The sequence below is a fragment of the Chelonia mydas genome, chromosome 6 (genome assembly GCF_015237465.2).
Source record: "Chelonia mydas isolate rCheMyd1 chromosome 6, rCheMyd1.pri.v2, whole genome shotgun sequence".
NCBI classification, from domain to species: domain Eukaryota; kingdom Metazoa; phylum Chordata; order Testudines; family Cheloniidae; genus Chelonia; species Chelonia mydas.
This window is the reverse complement of record NC_051246.2, coordinates 84,134,079-84,152,014: the sequence shown is the minus strand read 5'-3', so window position 1 is coordinate 84,152,014 and position 17,936 is coordinate 84,134,079. Positions and strand designations below refer to the sequence as shown.

The window sequence follows — 17,936 nt, the reverse complement described above, 5'->3', positions numbered from 1 at the left end:
GAATGCATATTTAATGTATCCATTCCCAACTACCATGTAATTGACCACTCGCTACCATCCCAGCTAATTTCTATCACCCATTCAACTTTAACTTTGACTTAACAAATCACCTTTGGTGATTTTCCTCCAGGTGGTGTAATGCTATACTACTGGAGAAAAAGTTGCAAAAAAATGCAACATTGTCTAAACTGAAGGCGCTTTTTTTGGTGGGCGGTGAGTGGGGGTAGAAAAAGCACAATAGTAGATCTGTACTTACAGACCTCTGAAGGAAATGAACAACAGATCTGGAACACTTAAACAGGTTTAACTACAAGAAAAACCCAGAAGTTCAAAAAATTAAATACATAGAAATAGTAGACAATAAAGTATTCTTTTTTTAAAGCAGGATGGAAACTGTTTTGTAGTCTCTTATGTTAAGTTTCCTCCTTGTCAGTGCCCCCACGCAATACTACTGTTGTACTAAGATGGCTGCCCCAACAGGTAGGTTTTAATAACATTTATAATTTTAATGGGTAATTTATGGAGAGAAGTGTTGCTTATGCAGATTATCTCATTAAACATTCCTTAAAGAAAACTTTTAAAATCAATATTTTATGGTTTACAGTTATATTTTTGAATATTTAGTTTCTATGTCTAGCTTTTTGTATTTTTACAGCAAGTTTATTTAAATTACCTTTTTCCTGAATTACTTTATTTTATTTAACTTTACAGGAGGATGAACCCCAAGAGGATGCTAAAGAACTGCAGCAGGGTAAACCATATCACTGGAGAGAGTGGTCCATCATTAGGGGAAGGGACTGCTTATATATCTGGAGTGATGCAGCAGCCCTTGAACTGTCTAATGGTAGCAATGGATGGTTCAGATTTATCTTGGATGGAAAACTGGCAACAATGTATTCAAGTGGGAGTCCAGAAGGAGGATCAGATAGTTCAGGTATAATTTCTTCTCAACTTCACGATAAATCTCGGTTTATTTATATTGTTTAATTTGATCTATTCTGTTTTACAGAAATTGGCTTACTAAATAGTAAAGCATTTAAACAGATAGAAGTTGGTCAGTTAATTGTGATGCTTCTGTCAAATAGCATGTGACGATAAATTGACTTTCTTGGTGATTATGTTCAGAAAACATCTCGCCAGTAAAAGTGTATTAACTTCATTTTGTTTTGATTCTTCATGCAAACTTAATTTTATCATCCCAATCATGAAAGGCTCTTTGTAGTGACCATCCCAGGAAAACAGGTTGAAATGCAAATTACTGTTTGCTTTTAGCTAGCAGAATGAAATTGCCTGTGTTGGAAGACAAGCAAAGGAAAGTTTCTCATCAAGGCTGGGAAACATGTCAGAGTGTTTTAACTGGTGGTGGGTGAGGGGATTAGGTGACAGACCTGGAGCTATAAGTATTCTGCAAAATATTTTCTATACTCTGTACAGAATGTGCAACTTCTATTAATTAAGCATTTCCAGCCCAACTTGATTATCATACACATTGTAAGGAGAGTGATCACTTCAGATAAGCTATTACCAGCAGGAGAGCGGGGTGGGAGGAGGTATTTTTTCATGCTTTGTGTGTATATGAAAAGATCTTCTACACTTTCCACAGTATGCATCCAATGAAGTGAGCTGTAGCTCACGAAAGCTTATGCTCAAATAAATTGGTTAGTCTCTAAGGTGCCACAAGTCCTCCTTTTCTTTTTGCGAATACAGACTAACACGGCTGTTACTCTGAAACCTATTTTTGTTAAACCCATCTATAAAATATTATAGTAAAATCCACCAATCCTTGCCAAGATGACAAGATTAAAAGACATTTTTAACTTCTTAGCTTAACTGTTAATTTATGTCGAACCAAAACAAAAGTTTATGAAAATGCCCCAGAAGATAATTAATTTTCTGAAATCCTTACAGCTCCCAGATTCCAGGTCTGATTTGTTTCAAATGTGTCAGAAAAAAGGAGGGATTAGCATAGCTACAGCATTGTAGCTGGGCTGCTGTAGTGCCTGTAGTGCAAATTTAGGGCTTCTCTATATGGGGACCCTGAGATGAGATATTAAATCAGGGAAATTTCCTGGTTTAAGATCAAATCTGTAAACTTCAGTGAGATTATATTTATTTTGGTGAAGTTGGGGTGAGGGCAGATCAAAATCAGGCTTGTAATATAAGGTTAATTTCAACCTTATCTATGGAGAAACATTTAAAAATTGCCATTTTACTGTTGTATAGTACAAAAAAAATTTATATGCATAAAAGGATTTAGGCATGCAGTCTTTAGAGGTGTAAAAAAATATTTTCTTTACTGCCTGGCATTATTGGAATCTTTTTTGTCATTTTACCTGCATTAAGTAAATTAATTAGTGCAACATTTCTAAATTTATCTAGTTAAACCATAATTAAACATTTACCATATAGTACACCATATTGACAAGTGTTGTGATAATATGCAAGAAGGCATATTTAAGATTGCCCTAACTCGCTTTAAATTTCAAAATTCATATTTAAATTATTGTAATTTTTGCACTGAAGTTTTAGTTTGTCTTCTAAAAATTCAAACCAACCAATATTAAACAAATGTGAAGGGGGGTAAAGAAGGACTTTTCTAAAATGTCCATTGTATTCTTATACACTCTATACAGAGTTTTTGTATCTTTGTGTTGTTCAGACTACTCAGTTCTGTTGCTCAACAGCAATCCTTTGTAACTGAAGATCTTTTCACCAACTCACAAAATAATATAATAAAAACAATAAATTACATAAGGTGCGTCCTGGGGTTAATCAACACTGAATTAGAACTGCACATTGTGAATTGCAATTCTGGATAGAGAATAGAAACCAAGGATGCTATTCTGCCACTCTTAATGACTTTGGAGAGGTATCTTACTAGATCAACCTCACAGAACCAAGTTAGGGCTTTTCTACACAGGAACACCCAGGAAAGTTAAGTCAAATTATCTAAAGGTGTGAAGTTAAAGCATATTAAACCCCTGTATGAATGCTCTGATTCAGAAGTAAAGTGGCCTTGGTTCTCTTTTCCTTAATCTAAGGACATATCTACATGAAAGTTTAGTTTCTGGTTTGTGTGTAAATCTACCCTACGTACCCTGCCATGCATTAAATGTCCACGTGGATCCTATTGGTGCGCACTCACAGTTCCTTCGTGTGCTTTGATCTATCTCACATGTGTAGATTCAAGCACATGAAGGAACTGTTAGTGTGTATCAGCAGGGTCTACACAAACACTTGTGTGCAGCAGGTTAGTGTGAAGTATGTTTATATCCAGGTTGCCTGCAAACTAAATGTTCACGTAGACAATTCTTTAAGTGTGAACTAAGGCCATCCTACTTCTGAGTGAGAGCATTCACACAGGGGTTTAATAGGGCTTAACTTCACACCTTTATAGAAAACAACATATAATGACAGCTATATGAGATAACTGTTAGGCAGCCTAGGTTGAGACTATCCTAAATTCTCCTCGGATATACTGGATACCGTTCTGTTCCTCCTCTGTTAAAATATTATCTCATATAAATAATTGATTTTGTCAGTCCCTTGAATGGTGCCATAAGACTGCTTTCAGTGTATCGTTTAAACTGTTAATATTGGTCAAAATCAAATTCTCATTTAGAAGATGAAAAACGTGTCTATAGTTATCCATTTAGTTTCCATATGTTGAGAAAAATATTATAATATAATTAAACTGACTGATTAAGATGTTCCCCTCTATGTGGAGCAAAGGACCTGAAAAGTAGAGTCAGCAGAATGGGAGTAGTGGCATCTCCTTGGCATGGTCTCCTGAATCTGCAGAAGCCCCCTTGTGTTAATACTGATAACTGTGGCTTCTTGCTGCAGTCTCCTTCCCAACCCCTTTTTGAAGTTCAAAAGTTGCAAATACTGTTTCCATTTTACTGTGGTTTTTCTGTTAGAGGGTTGATTTGGGCTCCTATTACTCTTGTTTGGGCTCCTAGAGAACTTCATATTAACAGTAGTGAGGTAAATTACTTTAACATGGATTTGCTTAACTTACTTTGTGTTACACTTCCTAACAAACATTATATGTCTTCTCTCTCGCCCAAGAAAAGTTATATTATGCAGTTCTTGTGTAATCATGTAATTAAATCCTATTATAATGCATAAATACATAGAGCTGGAGTTCAAAATGTTTTAGAGCCTTAATCTAAAATTACATTTTGCACTGAGTATACTTAGTCAAACTTTGTTCGTGAAAAAAACAACTTGTGCTTGAAATATATTATGTTTAAAGTCACGCACTAGAAAATTGTTTGTTTTTTTAATAGAAAGTAGAAGTGAATTCTTAGAGAAGTTACAAAGAGCTCGAAGCCAAGTAAAGCCATCTACCACAAGTCAGCCAATTTTATCAGCACCTGGGCCCACTAAACTTACTGTGGGAAACTGGTCACTCACCTGTTTGAAGGAAGGAGAAATTGCTATCCACAATTCAGATGGTCAGCAAGCTACAATATTAAAGGAAGATCTCCCAGGCTTTGTTTTTGAGTCCAATAGAGGAACTAAACATTCATTTACAGCTGAAACCTCTTTGGGTAAGTATGTAGATATGTATGGGCAGGTATGGGCAGGGGTGTGTGCACGTGTGTTTTAAGTATTGTGAAATTTAAAAATTTTTTAAAATTGGTTTGCAGGATCAGAGTTTGTGACTGGCTGGACTGGCAAAAGAGGTAGAAAACTGAAATCCAAGTTAGAGAAAACAAAGCAAAAGGTTTGTGAGTGTGTGGTTTTTGTACTTCTAATCAAATTTGTGGTTTGCTATATTCTTAATTTTTCTTAGGTTATGAAGAGATGCATTCCTATAACTGAGGTTTTTAACAACCAAAAATTGAGCAATTTTTTTTCAGATTTGAGAGAAAATGAGCCATGTTGGTTTAAAAAAAATGTAATTTCTGTCAATCTTCAGTAATTTTATGGCTCTCATCCACTGTTTCTAACAAGCCTGATCTTCTCATTGAGATAAATCTTATCCTTTAAAATATTGCTTTGTGTACATTCATTAATTGCCGTAGACGAAGATGTCACCTCTCCCTATTCACACCTATGCAAAGTGACACAAACAGAGAAAGTTATAAGACCTGTGCACTTGTTTCCTACAAAAATTACTTTTCAAACCTCCCTGTTCATGCTCCCATTTAAATAAATGGAACTATTGTCATTGATTTGATTGGGAACAAGTTCAGTCAGAGAAGAACTTATATTTCCCATCTCAGACTTCTCTGAAAATTGCCAAAAATGCCAGTTTTAGGCAAGGTCAGTAAATGAAACAAACCTGAATTTTTGGCACTTTGTTTTACAGATATTATACAGTTATGGGGTTGTGCAAATGGCTGCATACATTTCATATATATGAGTTTGTGTGTGTGGTTTTTGGAGGGGGGTGAGGGGGTGAGAGAACCTGGATTCCTGCAGGAAATGGCCCACCTTGATTATCATACACATTGTGAAGAGAGTGGTCACTTTGGATGGGCTATTTCCAGCAAGAGAGTGAGTTTGTCTGTGGGGGGGCAGAGGGTGTGAGAACCTGGATTTGTGCTGGAAATGGCCCATCTTGATGATCACTTTAGATAAGGTATTACCAGCAGGAGAGTGGGGTGGGAGGAGGTATTGTTTCATGGTGTCTGTGTATATAATAATGTCTTCTGCAATTTCCACAGTATGCATCCGATGAAGTGAGCTGTAGCTCACGAAAGCTCATGCTCAAATAAATTGGTTAGTCTCTAAGGTGCCCCAAGTACTCCTTTTCTCTTTGCGAATACAGACAAACACGGCTGTTACTCTGAAACCTGCATATTTACATTTTATTCTTAATTGTGCTCCAGAAACTGAACTTTCTCCTTCTTAAAACCAAGCCTCTAACTCATATGGTTGTGACTGAAAGTTGCAGAACATGAACCAAATATGCTTGGTACCTATGGTGTTGCAGAGTTATCTGCCTGAGTCTGCAGATAGCATGCAACAATAGCCCTGAGGAAAAGTGTCTTCTGCCTACCTACACCTCAGTTTGGTGGTTACTTAGGGCTAGATGAAGTGACAGATATTGGGATGGGGTGCCCTAGACAGTTACTGGGAAAGGTGGCAGTGGGGAGAACAAGAAATATAAATTAACTCAATTAAAATTGCTGCTCCAAAATGGAAAGTCACTTCTTTCCCTCCTTAAAATGAGGGGAGAAAGAAGAGATGCATCCCTTCCCAAGTACCAAAAACTTCAGCCGGGCATGAAAACCAAAACTGAAACCACATTCTGGGTGCCAAAAGTCCAATCTTCCTTCTGACCCTCAAAACCTCCAGCTTTTCCGCAACAATTTTTGTAGTGCAATTACACATTGTAAATACAAAATACGTACCACATCAAAAATTTGAATGTGGAGGAAATGTAAAATTGAATTTAATATAAAAATAAACATAAATACTGTTCTATTGTACTGGTTGGAGGAGGAGCAGTGAATGGAAGAGATCTTGGAGTAGGAAGGGACGTAGTGTTGCAGAAATCCAGAGTCTGTATCAAGTAATTGCTGAACACGAGTCATTATTATGAGGCAAAAAATATTAGAAAAACTCCGAAAAGCAAAATACCTGATTTCCTTGAAAGTTCACTTAATGAATGCCTTCTCCTATTGGCCTCAGGCTTTTTAGAAAAGCTTCTTTTAGAAAAGCTTCGTGTAAGATCACATAGGAAAATTTTTGGGGGAGTTGGTTTAGTGTTGGTGAAGTGGGATGGAGTGTTAGGAAAAAGTGGGTTTATAATAGAATGTTAGTTTTAACCTTCACTATGAAGAGATTAACATGTCTAGGATATGAGTTTAGACATAGGCACAGATATGAATTGCTTATAGGTTCTGTAACCTTTGTTGTGCTTACAGTTACAAATTAACTTGTTCATAAGCATGGCATGTGTGCTTGAAATTTAGCAATATGCACTAAGGTTTTCAGTGTACAAATATGCAGTTTGCCAAGGCAGTGTGATTACCCTTACTCTAGTTTTCAGGTTGTGTGATCAGTTTATATTCCTTCCCACTCATCTAAATACTGTTGTCATGGACGTCTTTGTCCACAACAATATCTGGTTGTGTGATCAGTTTATATTCCTTCCCACTCATCTAAATACTGTTGTCATGGACATCTTCAGCAAAGAAAACCCAGATGCTAGAATTTTGAAGAAACACTAGTAATCTCACATGTATATTCTGGTATTTTGCTAAAGCAAATTTATAGTACAGTTGTCACAGTTGCTCCCAAACCTGTTATCTCCTCCTCCTCCTGTTCTGAATAAAGATGATACTAAAATATTAAACTACAGTTGTTTTTATATTTGTACCCTCTGTAAACATCAAGATAATATATTCTATTGTGGATCTTGAACCATTATAATTTGTTTGCCAAGCTCAGAAAAATCACTGATGCCTTGCAGGGCTTGCCACTTGCTTTGTAGCTATTCTGTATGCTCCACTATCCATCACTCCCTTTCTGTCTTCATCTCCTCATGGAGCTTCTCCTGACTGAAGTGAAGCACCTCAGTGGTGACAACAGCACCTTGTAGGAGGAGCATCTGCGGAACAGGCTGTGGTGCCATGTGTAGAAGGGATTTTTTTTGTCTAGCCTGCCACTGTTCTCCCCTCTGCCATCAAGGTATCTGATGGGGAGAGTAGGGGCTCCTACCCCTCTCCTTCTGGCATTATAAATTCACTTTCTACAAAGAGGGTCATTCTGGCAGTGCCGTCTGTGGTGGTGGTGTATTTTACTTGATTGTTGTGCCAGAATATCTCTAGGAATCTCATTTGTGTTGGAGAGTATGGAAGCTTTGACTGTGGAGAGAAAATGGGCTATAGAAAGGGGGAGATTGTGCTAGATATGAATTGCTGAGCAACAGTTAAGGGGAAGAGCTATTTAAACTGGAAACGAGCAGTAGATGTCCAGTTTCAATTTTTAGAAAGGAAGTTTAGGCAAGACCAAAATTACCATCCTATTTTAGTTTCATATGCTGTTACTTAGGAGACATCCATATTCCTCAGGAGGCTTTCTTCTCAGATGATTCAAAATGACTAACTGTGCATACTAAAATATAAAAAGAATATTTTAATCTTGATTCTTAGAATAATTTTTGGCAGGTACGAACTATGGCAAGAGATTTATATGATGATCATTTTAAAGCTGTTGAAAGCATGCCTCGAGGAGTAGTTGTAACATTGAGGAACATAGCAACCCAGTTAGAATCTTCTTGGGAACTTCATACAAACAGACAGGTAAGTACAGGCTTTCATATCTTAATGTATCTGTCATGAAACAAGGGAAAGTTGCAATAAATTCAGACATGAAATGTTCATGTTTACAGTTTTCACATATTTTGTCCAAAACCGTATATGTCAGAGGTGGGCAAACTACGGCCTGCAGGACCATCCTGCCCAACCCTAGAGCTCCTGGCCGGGGAGGTTAGCCCCCGGTCCCTCCCTTGCTGTGCCCCTTCCCCCGCAGCCTCAGTTCACCTCACCGCCAGTGCTCTGGCCCGCTGCTCCTGCCGGGCATGCTGCTCTGAACGGAATGGTAAGGGGGGGTGGGGGAGGTTGGATAAGGGGCCCGGGGTCCCCGGGGGCAGTCAGGGGACAGGGAGCAGGGGGAGGTTGGATGGGACGGAGAGGCGGGGGCGGTCAGGGAATGGGAAACGGGGGTGGGGGTTGGATAGGCGTGGGAGTCCTGGGGGGCCTGTCAGGGGGTGGGGGGGGCGGATGTGGGGGTGGGATCTTGGGGGGCGGTTAGGGTCAGGGGGGGTCCCGGGAGGGGCTGGTCAAGGGACAAGGAGCAGGGTGGGTTGGATGAGTTGGGGTTTCTGAGGGGGGCAGTTGGGGGAGGGGGCGGATAGGGGGCAGGGCCCGGGCTGTTTGGGGAAGCACAATCTTCCCTACCGGGCCCTCCATACAGTTTCTCAATCCCGATGTGGCTCTCGAGCCAAAAAGTTTGCCCACCCCTGGTATATGTAGTAGTACTTGGAATAATACTTCAGTTAAATTATACTAACTTGTCTCATCTTATGCTTCTCTTTGTCTCCAGTGCATTGAGGGAGAAAATACTTGGAGAGATTTAATGAAGACTGCTTTAGAAAACTTAATTGTGCTGTTGAAGGATGAAAACACTATCTCACCATATGAAATGTGCAGTAGTGGCTTAGTGCAGGCACTTCTTACTGTTTTAAATAATGTAAGTTTACTGAAAAGTTGGAGGTGTTCAGAAAAGAGTACAGTTTACTTTAAAAATGAACAATTTACAATAAATAGATGCTCCCCTGGTGTAAATAAGCGTAGCTTCTCATTGACTTAAATGGAGCTATGCAGACTTAAACCAGCTGAAGAATATATATAAGCAGAAGTTCATGTGTAATCAAAAGATAAAATCACGTTTTTCATATTTGCTCAATTTCTTTCTTTCTTTATTTTTGTACTGGTAGCAGTCAGTAAGTATGAACAAGTGCACTTTCAGTCTAAAGAAGCAATATATTTGTTACTTTGCACCATTTTACATATTTTAATAATATTTTTTTCTTTTTTGTTAGAATGTGGATTTAGATGTGAAACAAGATTGTAGCCAACTAGTAGAGAGAATAAATGTGTTCAAAACAGCATTCAGTGAAAATGAAGATGATGAAAGGTAAAAACAAAAAATAATTTGTGTTCCTTTGTGAAGCAGTAAAACAAAATAAGACCTACATTTGCCCTGGGGTTTTTCATTTTACTAGTCTTAAGTGGCAGCATCTGCCATTTAAACTACTAATTGACTGACCAGTTTGCTACTTGGAATATGCTCTATTTATGCTAATTCATAAAGGCATAAAGTAGCTTCACATTAATCAGTCATATGTGGGCATTTTCATTCTGTGGTGGCATAGTAGACTGTTTAACACTGTGGAATGGGTGATTATAGACTGACATAAACATGTTGGAGTGTTGTTTTACTTAAACAGCCATTAGAGAAATTAATTTCCAGAGGGTATTCACAAAATAAATATGCTGTCATTAATGTGTGGTGCCTTTAATACATAGTTATTTGAAAATATATGCATTCTTAATTTCTCAAATTTATTTTCTTGATTTGTCATTTTTTGTGGCTTTGTGGTACAATTTGATGGTATCTGGTTCCTCCCCACTGTTATATATCAGATCTGTTTTATAGCCCAGAGCTTCACTATTCTCCTGTCCCACTGTTTTCTTTATTCCTCTTTTTTCCCCATGGCTTTTCCTTTTTAGTTCCAGTACTTCATTATCCTAGTACCCTTCCACCTGGTGCTTAGTCTGGTTGGACGTTAATTGCCAAAATACGTAAAGAGTACCTGACATGATGCAATTGATAACGTATCTTGCCTGCAGCCATCAGTGCATATTTGATTCTGATATGGTTCCACAGCAAAAGTGAGGAACCCATAACTTCGAAAAATTGCCTTTTTTATTTTTTCTGTGATGCTTGTGCTGCATCAATATCTTAGTCCCCTGGTGCAGGGTGTCATCAGGAAGTTTGTATTGAAGCAACCCTTAACTTAAGGGTATGTCTACAGAGCAAAGAAAAACTCACGGCTGATCCATGCTAGCTGACTTGGGCTCAGACTGTGGGGCTGTTTCCTTGCTGTGTAGACTTCTGGGCTTGGGCTGGAGCCTGAGCTCTGGATCCCTCCCATTCTACAGGGCTCCAGCCTGAGCTTGGAAGTCTACACAGCAATGAAACAGCCATGTGAGCCCAAGTCAGCTAGCATGGGCCAGCCATGGGTTTTTCTTTGCTGCGTGGATATCCCTAAGGGAATTAAGAAGGCCTAACGGTTTTGAATAGCTGAAGAAAGGAGGAAGTAGGGGGCCAGAGAAAAACAAGGAGTTGGAAGACATGGCAAGAATGTTGAGTTGTAGGCTGAAAGCAACTTCCACTGTTAAAGGGTCACCAAACATCCCTTCAGCTATAGAAGATAGGGTACCTAAGAAAGGAAGAAAGACCATTGCACCTGTATCTTTAAATGTTAAAGATACTTTTAATTGAAATAATTAAACATTTTGATAAATACGGGAGTGCCATAGGTTTGTCAAGTTATCTTCTTAAACAGTCTGATTTCACCTTTCTTCCAAACTTTAAAACAAAACATTGCTATCCCCTGAGATTTAGTCAAAAACATTTTCTTGAGTTTTCAATGTGAGGTAATTTTTGTAATGTCTAACTGCTTCACTTCACAGTCGTCCAGCAGTTGCATTAATTCGGAAATTGATAGCAGTGTTGGAATCTATTGAACGTCTACCTCTCTACTTGTATGATACACCAGGCTCTACATATAATCTGCAGGTAACTGTGTATTGCTATAGTAATGTATAATGTTGAGTTTCATATTAATTTTAGGAAAAAATCTCAGTCAATCTACATGAGACATATTCCTGTCTAGTTGTAAAGAATTAGAGAATTTTTTTAACCTTAAAAAAGATGTGACCTCATTATTCTTTAATGTTCTGCTACTTGCTGTACTGCTCAGATTTTTTAGCAGTTTCATTTACTTTTCTTATAGAAAGTGAGAGTTCAGATAAATTCTGACTGAAAAAAGAGGGGATTTGTCAACTGTCCCTTGTGTCCAGTGATATTCCCCATCCTGTGTGGGAATAAGCTATACCAGTACGACCACTTTACCTTGATATAACTGCATCCACTCTAGCAGGTTGTACTGTACGTACTTTTGTATGTAGACAAGCCCTAGGAAAAGAACAGCAGAGGGAAACATCCTAATATATCTACTGTGATTTTTTTTATTATTACTAGTTCTTGGTGCTGGGGGACTCTGTAATAAAGGACTACTACTTCAGCTGTTCTGTTGGTCAGCTGTACCATAGTTATTTACGATGTAAAATCTTCAGAGCTGGAGTTGTCTTACTTTGCTTGCACTGAAACAACCAAATTGTGCAATAATGTGCAATAAGATCATTTGTAATCTTTCTGTTGTTATTTGTAATAGTGCTGGGTGCTGCATAAACACAGAGCAACAAGATAGTACCTGTCCCAAAGAGTTTATAATGTAAGACAAGAAACAACAGAAGAACACACATGGGGGAGTACGAGGAAACAGTGAGACAGTGTTGATCAGCATGATAGGCAGTGGTATCAACATACCAGTTGCCTAATTGTTGTCAGGTTTATTGTAGGCATCATACAAACAGTTTGAAAGAGGATAATGGGGTTGTTTTGTAGATGTTTAAAGGGAGCTCTTTTCAAGAGGGGCAGCATGGGAGAAAGTACCAAGGTGCTTGTTTAAAAATTTAACAAGTGGGTGATGAAGCCTGGCATTTTTGGTTGATCAGAGACAGCTGCTGTGCAGGGTTGCTGTGGTGGGAACAAGAAATGTAAATTAACTCAAATTAAACTCCTGCTCCAAAATGGAAAACCATCTCTTTTCCCCCCCTCAAAATGGGGGTAGAAAGAGAAGATGCATCCCTTCTCCAGTACCAAAAATTTCAGCTGGGCATGAGAATCAAAATTAAAACCACATTCCGCAACCCCTTGGGGGTGCCAAAAGCCCAAACTTCCCTCCTGTCGTCAAAACCGCTAGCATTTCCCCAGCAATTTCTGTAATTCAGTCAATTTTGTCAGTACAAAAATCTACCAGATGGAAAATTAAAATTTGGCTGAATAAGAGACGATGGATAGGCCAGGCATAGGCTGTGAAGGGCCTTGAAAGTGAGAACAAGTGGGTTAATGTGATAGAGAAAGGGGAGCCAGTGGAAAGATTCAAAGAGAAGGCTGACTTAAAGTGATAGGTGATGAAAATGATCCTTGCAGCAGCATTCTGAATGAATATAATCAGGGCAAGATTGCATGTGTCAAGGGCAGAGAAAAGGATGTTGCAGTAATTGAGATATGAGATTATAGCCTCAATGAGCCTTTTAGCTGTGTGGATGAATTGCAGAGACTGTATTTTAGACACATTATTCAGAAAGAAACTTCAAGATATAGATATAGCTTGGATGTGAGAACCTGGAGAGAGATCAGAGTTGAAGATGATGCCCAGGTGATGGGACTGAGTGACAGGCAAAATAGAGTTATTGTTCACAATGATCAAGGTAGAAGGGAGAGCTGAGGGCAAGATTAAGAGCTCTGTTATAGCTACGTTGAGCTAGAGCTGATGGTTAGACATCTGTGAGATGTCAGAGAGATTGGTTGAGATTTTAGTTTGGACAGAAGGAGACAGGTCTGGAGTAGAAGCCCAGAGTGCAACCCCCACAGAAAGTTGGAGGGGATATGAGGAGAATCCTACAATAACTTGCTTGAAGGTGCTATTAGAGAAGTAGGAGGAGAACCAGGAGAGGACAGTAATGAAAGCCAAAGGAGGACAAGATTTCAAGAAAGGTATGATGGACTGTGTTGAACAAGCCTGAACTTTAGCTTGGAAGGAGGTCATTAGAGACTTCGGTGAGAGTGGTTTCAGTGGAGTGCAAGTGGCAGAAGTCAGCTTGGAGAGGGTTTAGAATGGAATTGGAGGACCGGAGAGAAATTGTAGACAGCACATTCAGTTAGTTTAGAGATGGGTTGGTAGTTGGAGAGGCAAGCGGCAACAAAGGTGGCTTTTAAGTTTGTTTTTTTTTATATATAATACTTTTAAAATTGTTTTATTTCTCATAGACCCAGTTTATTATCTCATCAGACCAATGTGGAGAAGCGTTGCCGTTGCTTGTTCATAAGTTAAAAGTAGCTAACATTGTTCAAGTCTGGCTTATTTTAAGCATCTGTAAAAAGGGGGAAAAAATTCAAACTTTATTCCTCCTTAGTAAGGTAATGTTTGATGGATAAACTTTCTAAGGCCAGCATGCTGAACATCAATTGTTAGATTTCTTGTCTGACTTTCCATCCTACTTCCCATACATTTGATGCTGACTTCAATATGGTAAATTGATTCCTGGTATTAATATAAGAATGCAAGAATTTTTAGGAATAAAAGGGGGGTCTCTGGTTTGCAGTAACTTTTGAAAAGTAAGTATTTAGTCCTGCAGTAGTGCTTTTCAGCTTTACCAATAATTTTTCTCAATTGCCATTTCTGTTCTTGCCATCTTTTGTTTATTAAAAATATTCTCTAAACCTAGGTTCTCTTCAGCTTAATTTTGTGGTTAAGTCATCATCCTGTGATTATGAATCCAAACTCTTCCGATGAGAATATTTAGAATGTCACAAACGTAGCAGTTGTAACCAGAGAAAAAAATGATGAAAAAATTCTCAAGTGCAATGATGACTTGCCTGAGAGAGCTTGCAGACTGCAATGTCTTAAGATACATAGAATCAGTTATACACATCTTGACCGTTTCAGATGGAACTAGTGTCCACTACATATATATACCAAAAATGGACCCAGTCTTCAACTAAAGAACTGGTAGAATGTGAAAGTTGTTAACTTTGGCTCCTTTTGTAATATTCTGTAGCTGTGGGATTGAAGAAAACTGTGTGAGGGGAAAGATGGTCTTGTGGCTAAACCCTGATCAGGGAGACCAGTGAGATGTGACTTCTGTTTCTGCCTTTGCTACAGACTTCCTATTATAACATCTGGGTTCTGCAGTTTCCCCATCTGTTTACCCATTTCTGCTCAACAGGTGTTGAGTCTTAACTCATTCAGACTTGGAAGTAGTTATTAAGATCATGGAAGGCACTATGAAGTGCAAAGTATTATTGTTAATAATAATACTGTTTAAATTACCAAAAATTAGCTAGGGGAACTTATGAAAACACTACTTTATAAATTGGATATGTTTTAAAGTATTTTCAAGTTTTGTATTCCTGATTAATAGACATTACTGTAAATAATTTTGTGGCATAAGATGAAAAAAAAATTTACTTAATATGTTCTCCAGTAGTACAGTAAGGAATATCTGTCTGGTTAGCTGTAACGATGCAAAGTTGAAAGGTTTTTTAATAAGATATATGTATTTGTTTCCATTTTGTGCTCTTGTTATTTTATTAACAGGTATATGAAAACATAAAAGTGGAAATATATTTTGCTTGAATCAGTACAACTTTTTGTTATGGTGAAATGTGTCAACTTTCATAAAATTGACACACGTATGATCAGAAGAGGCCTTTATTAATGTTTTGGTACACTTGAGTTTAGATATTAACAAGAAGATTGAGGTTTCGTTTGGAACGTGCTTCTGGGGAGACTTCTTTGATAGATCGAACTGGCAGAATGTTGAAAATGGAGCCTTTGGCAACAGTGGAATCCTTAGAGCAATATCTCCTGAAAATGGTGAGCAACATCCCACACAGATGAATTTGCAAAGAGTAGAGGCATTCTTTCTTGATATGATTTCAATTGTTTTTTCATTCTTTAGGTAGCAAAGCAGTGGTATGACTTTGATCGAGCTTCATTTGTTTTTGTACGAAAACTACGTGAAGGCCAAACATTTGTATTCAGGCACCAACATGACTTTGATGAAAATGGAATTATATACTGGATTGGGACAAATGCAAAGTAAGATTCTTCAGAGTTAATTTAGTTAAATCAAATGTAATATGCCATAGTTACCAGGAGCAGAACTCAAGGAAGTATTGTAGTAAAATGGAATATACTATCATTTCGAAAAGAACGATTTCTCCTTTTTAGTATTCCTGGATAGAATTAAATTTGTGTGTATTGTACCTGAGGAATAAAAGAACATTATGAACCTTTGAAGTTGTCTTGGGAATTTCAATTTCTGTCTTTATCTAAGACAAATCATTTTCTCTTTGAACTCGTAGTAATATGAAAGTTTTGGATTCTCTCAATTATTTAATATCTCAGGGGGTCTGACTATTTTATAATTTAATCTTAATTAAAAATTATTCTCAGCAGTCTGTCAAACTTTACTGATCTGTTCTTTTAAAGTAAATGATAAATGAATAATATACAATTCTCTTTTCAACATAGAACTGCATATGAGTGGGTAAATCCAGCAGCCTATGGCTTAGTAGTGGTTACATCTTCAGAAGGAAGAAATTTGCCTTATGGACGTTTGGAAGACATCTTAAGCCGAGAGAGTTCAGCTCTGAATTGTCATACTAATGATGATAAGAATGCTTGGTTTGCCATAGATCTTGGTCTTTGGGTAATACCATCGGCATATACGTTACGCCATGCTCGTGGTTATGGAAGATCTGCACTCAGAAATTGGGTTTTCCAGGTATCCAAGGATGGACAGAATTGGACTACTTTGTATACCCATGTTGATGACTGTAGTCTCAATGAACCAGGGTATGTTGAAAATATTCTAGCTGCCTTTACAAAGTTGAACTGTCAATTAAAAACATGCTTTGCTATTTCCTAGCTTTTAGATGTAGGCTCTTGCATCTCTAATTTTAAACCCTTCTTTGGTTCTTTTAAGAGCATTTCTACTCCACAAACTTAGTTTCGCATTTTTATTTTCACTGATGCATTATGGACTTAAATGTTCATAAATATTGAAAATCTATACTGTTGCATTTTCCACAGAGTTGCTTCTTTGCTATGATCTTGTATATGCATATGGATAATGGAGAGATGCACTGTTGTTAAAGAGTGTCTGACCATTATCACTCTACATTATGAAATGTAGAATGTAACAAATGTCTGATCTCAATATAGTAGTAAGATCAGATTGTTGCCTAATTTCTAATGTTTGTCATAGGCGGTGGAAATATGTTAGAGCAAATTTTGTTTACTCTTCCATTTGAAGACTAACACAGCATTCTTCTTATTCCTCTGAATAAGCTGATGCTGAATAAGCTTAACTTGCATGGTAACAACATAACATGGTTTAGAGTAGTTTTCCCCAAACTGGGGTCGATAATCCACTGAGTACTTGCTGCTGATTCATAGCAAGTTGGCTGGTCATTTGATATTGGTTTTTCTCTTTGTTTCTGTCTTGCCTTACATTATGGTAAATGCAGCTAAAACAAGCTATTAATTTACTTAGTATTATTTTTTCCTGCACGCAATTGCTATGGTAGCTACAGGAATATGGTAGCTACAGGAATTATGTAATTGTGACTGGGAGCCTTAAGTGCTCCGTGCAATCAAGAGTGGGGAGGAGAAGTGTTCCAGGAGACTCTTAATATGTGGTTCACATAATGGAAAAATTGAACTCCAGATTTAGAAGATGGCTTTGGTTTTCTTTTGGAGAAAGCAGGTAACACTTGTGAATTCACACCAGTGCTCATCCAAATTTTGTAACCCGTAAAGCTTCTTATTTTCATATTTTTCATGTTCTTGTCAGTTTTCATGCATTAGTAAATTAGCATCAGTAAAAGTAAGCCTCTCTTCTTTTTCTCCCAATTAACATGAAGATCTACAGCAACCTGGCCTATAGATCCGCCAAAGGATGAGAAGCAAGGATGGAGACATGTAAGAATAAAACAGATGGGAAAGAATGCCAGTGGGCAAACACACTACCTCTCCCTGTCTGGTTTTGAACTTTATGGTACTGTGAATGGAGTGTGTGAAGATCAATTAGGTAAGGAAAATAATACATCTATCCAATTTGCTTTCCCACAAAGTGATAGTGAATGCATGGCATGAAGATAAGTGAATATGAGGAAAGTGATAAATTGAACTTTGTCATTGACCTTTTTTTAAAAAAAACTAAGCTCAAAATAAGTTTGCATGCAGTTTAGCTCTACCTTTTAAACATACTTTTACAATCTTGTCTAGATTTTTCTTTAATCTACATTTCAATTACTGTGTGTAGGAAAAGCAGCTAAGGAAGCAGAAGCTAATCTGCGGAGGCAGAGGCGGCTAGTTCGCTCTCAAGTTTTGAAGTACATGGTTCCTGGTGCTCGTGTAATCAGGGGAATTGACTGGAAGTGGCGAGATCAGGATGGCAGTCCACAGGGCGAAGGCACTGTTACAGGAGAATTGCATAATGGTGAGGAAGTGCTTATTGAATTTATAAAGAGTTTTAGATTAATAGTTT

At 37.9% G+C, this 17,936-nt stretch overlaps 1 protein-coding gene across 10 annotated transcripts in view; it reads left to right on the top strand.

The window, feature by feature from the left end:
* The window catches only part of HECTD1 (HECT domain E3 ubiquitin protein ligase 1), a 101,596-nt gene that overhangs the window by 48,505 nt on the left and 35,155 nt on the right, over positions 1 to 17,936 (top strand). For all 10 annotated transcript variants that reach the window (XM_037900540.2, XM_037900541.2, XM_043548695.1 and 7 more), the window contains exons 13-24: positions 712 to 934; positions 4,293 to 4,556; positions 4,656 to 4,732; positions 8,130 to 8,264; positions 9,067 to 9,213; positions 9,566 to 9,660; positions 11,223 to 11,328; positions 15,122 to 15,256; positions 15,342 to 15,481; positions 15,917 to 16,240; positions 17,311 to 17,477; positions 17,712 to 17,888. In XM_037900540.2, coding sequence (XP_037756468.1) covers positions 712 to 934; positions 4,293 to 4,556; positions 4,656 to 4,732; positions 8,130 to 8,264; positions 9,067 to 9,213; positions 9,566 to 9,660; positions 11,223 to 11,328; positions 15,122 to 15,256; positions 15,342 to 15,481; positions 15,917 to 16,240; positions 17,311 to 17,477; positions 17,712 to 17,888 — 1,990 coding nt within the window. The remainder of the gene's footprint in view (positions 1 to 711; positions 935 to 4,292; positions 4,557 to 4,655; positions 4,733 to 8,129; positions 8,265 to 9,066; positions 9,214 to 9,565; positions 9,661 to 11,222; positions 11,329 to 15,121; positions 15,257 to 15,341; positions 15,482 to 15,916; positions 16,241 to 17,310; positions 17,478 to 17,711; positions 17,889 to 17,936) is intronic.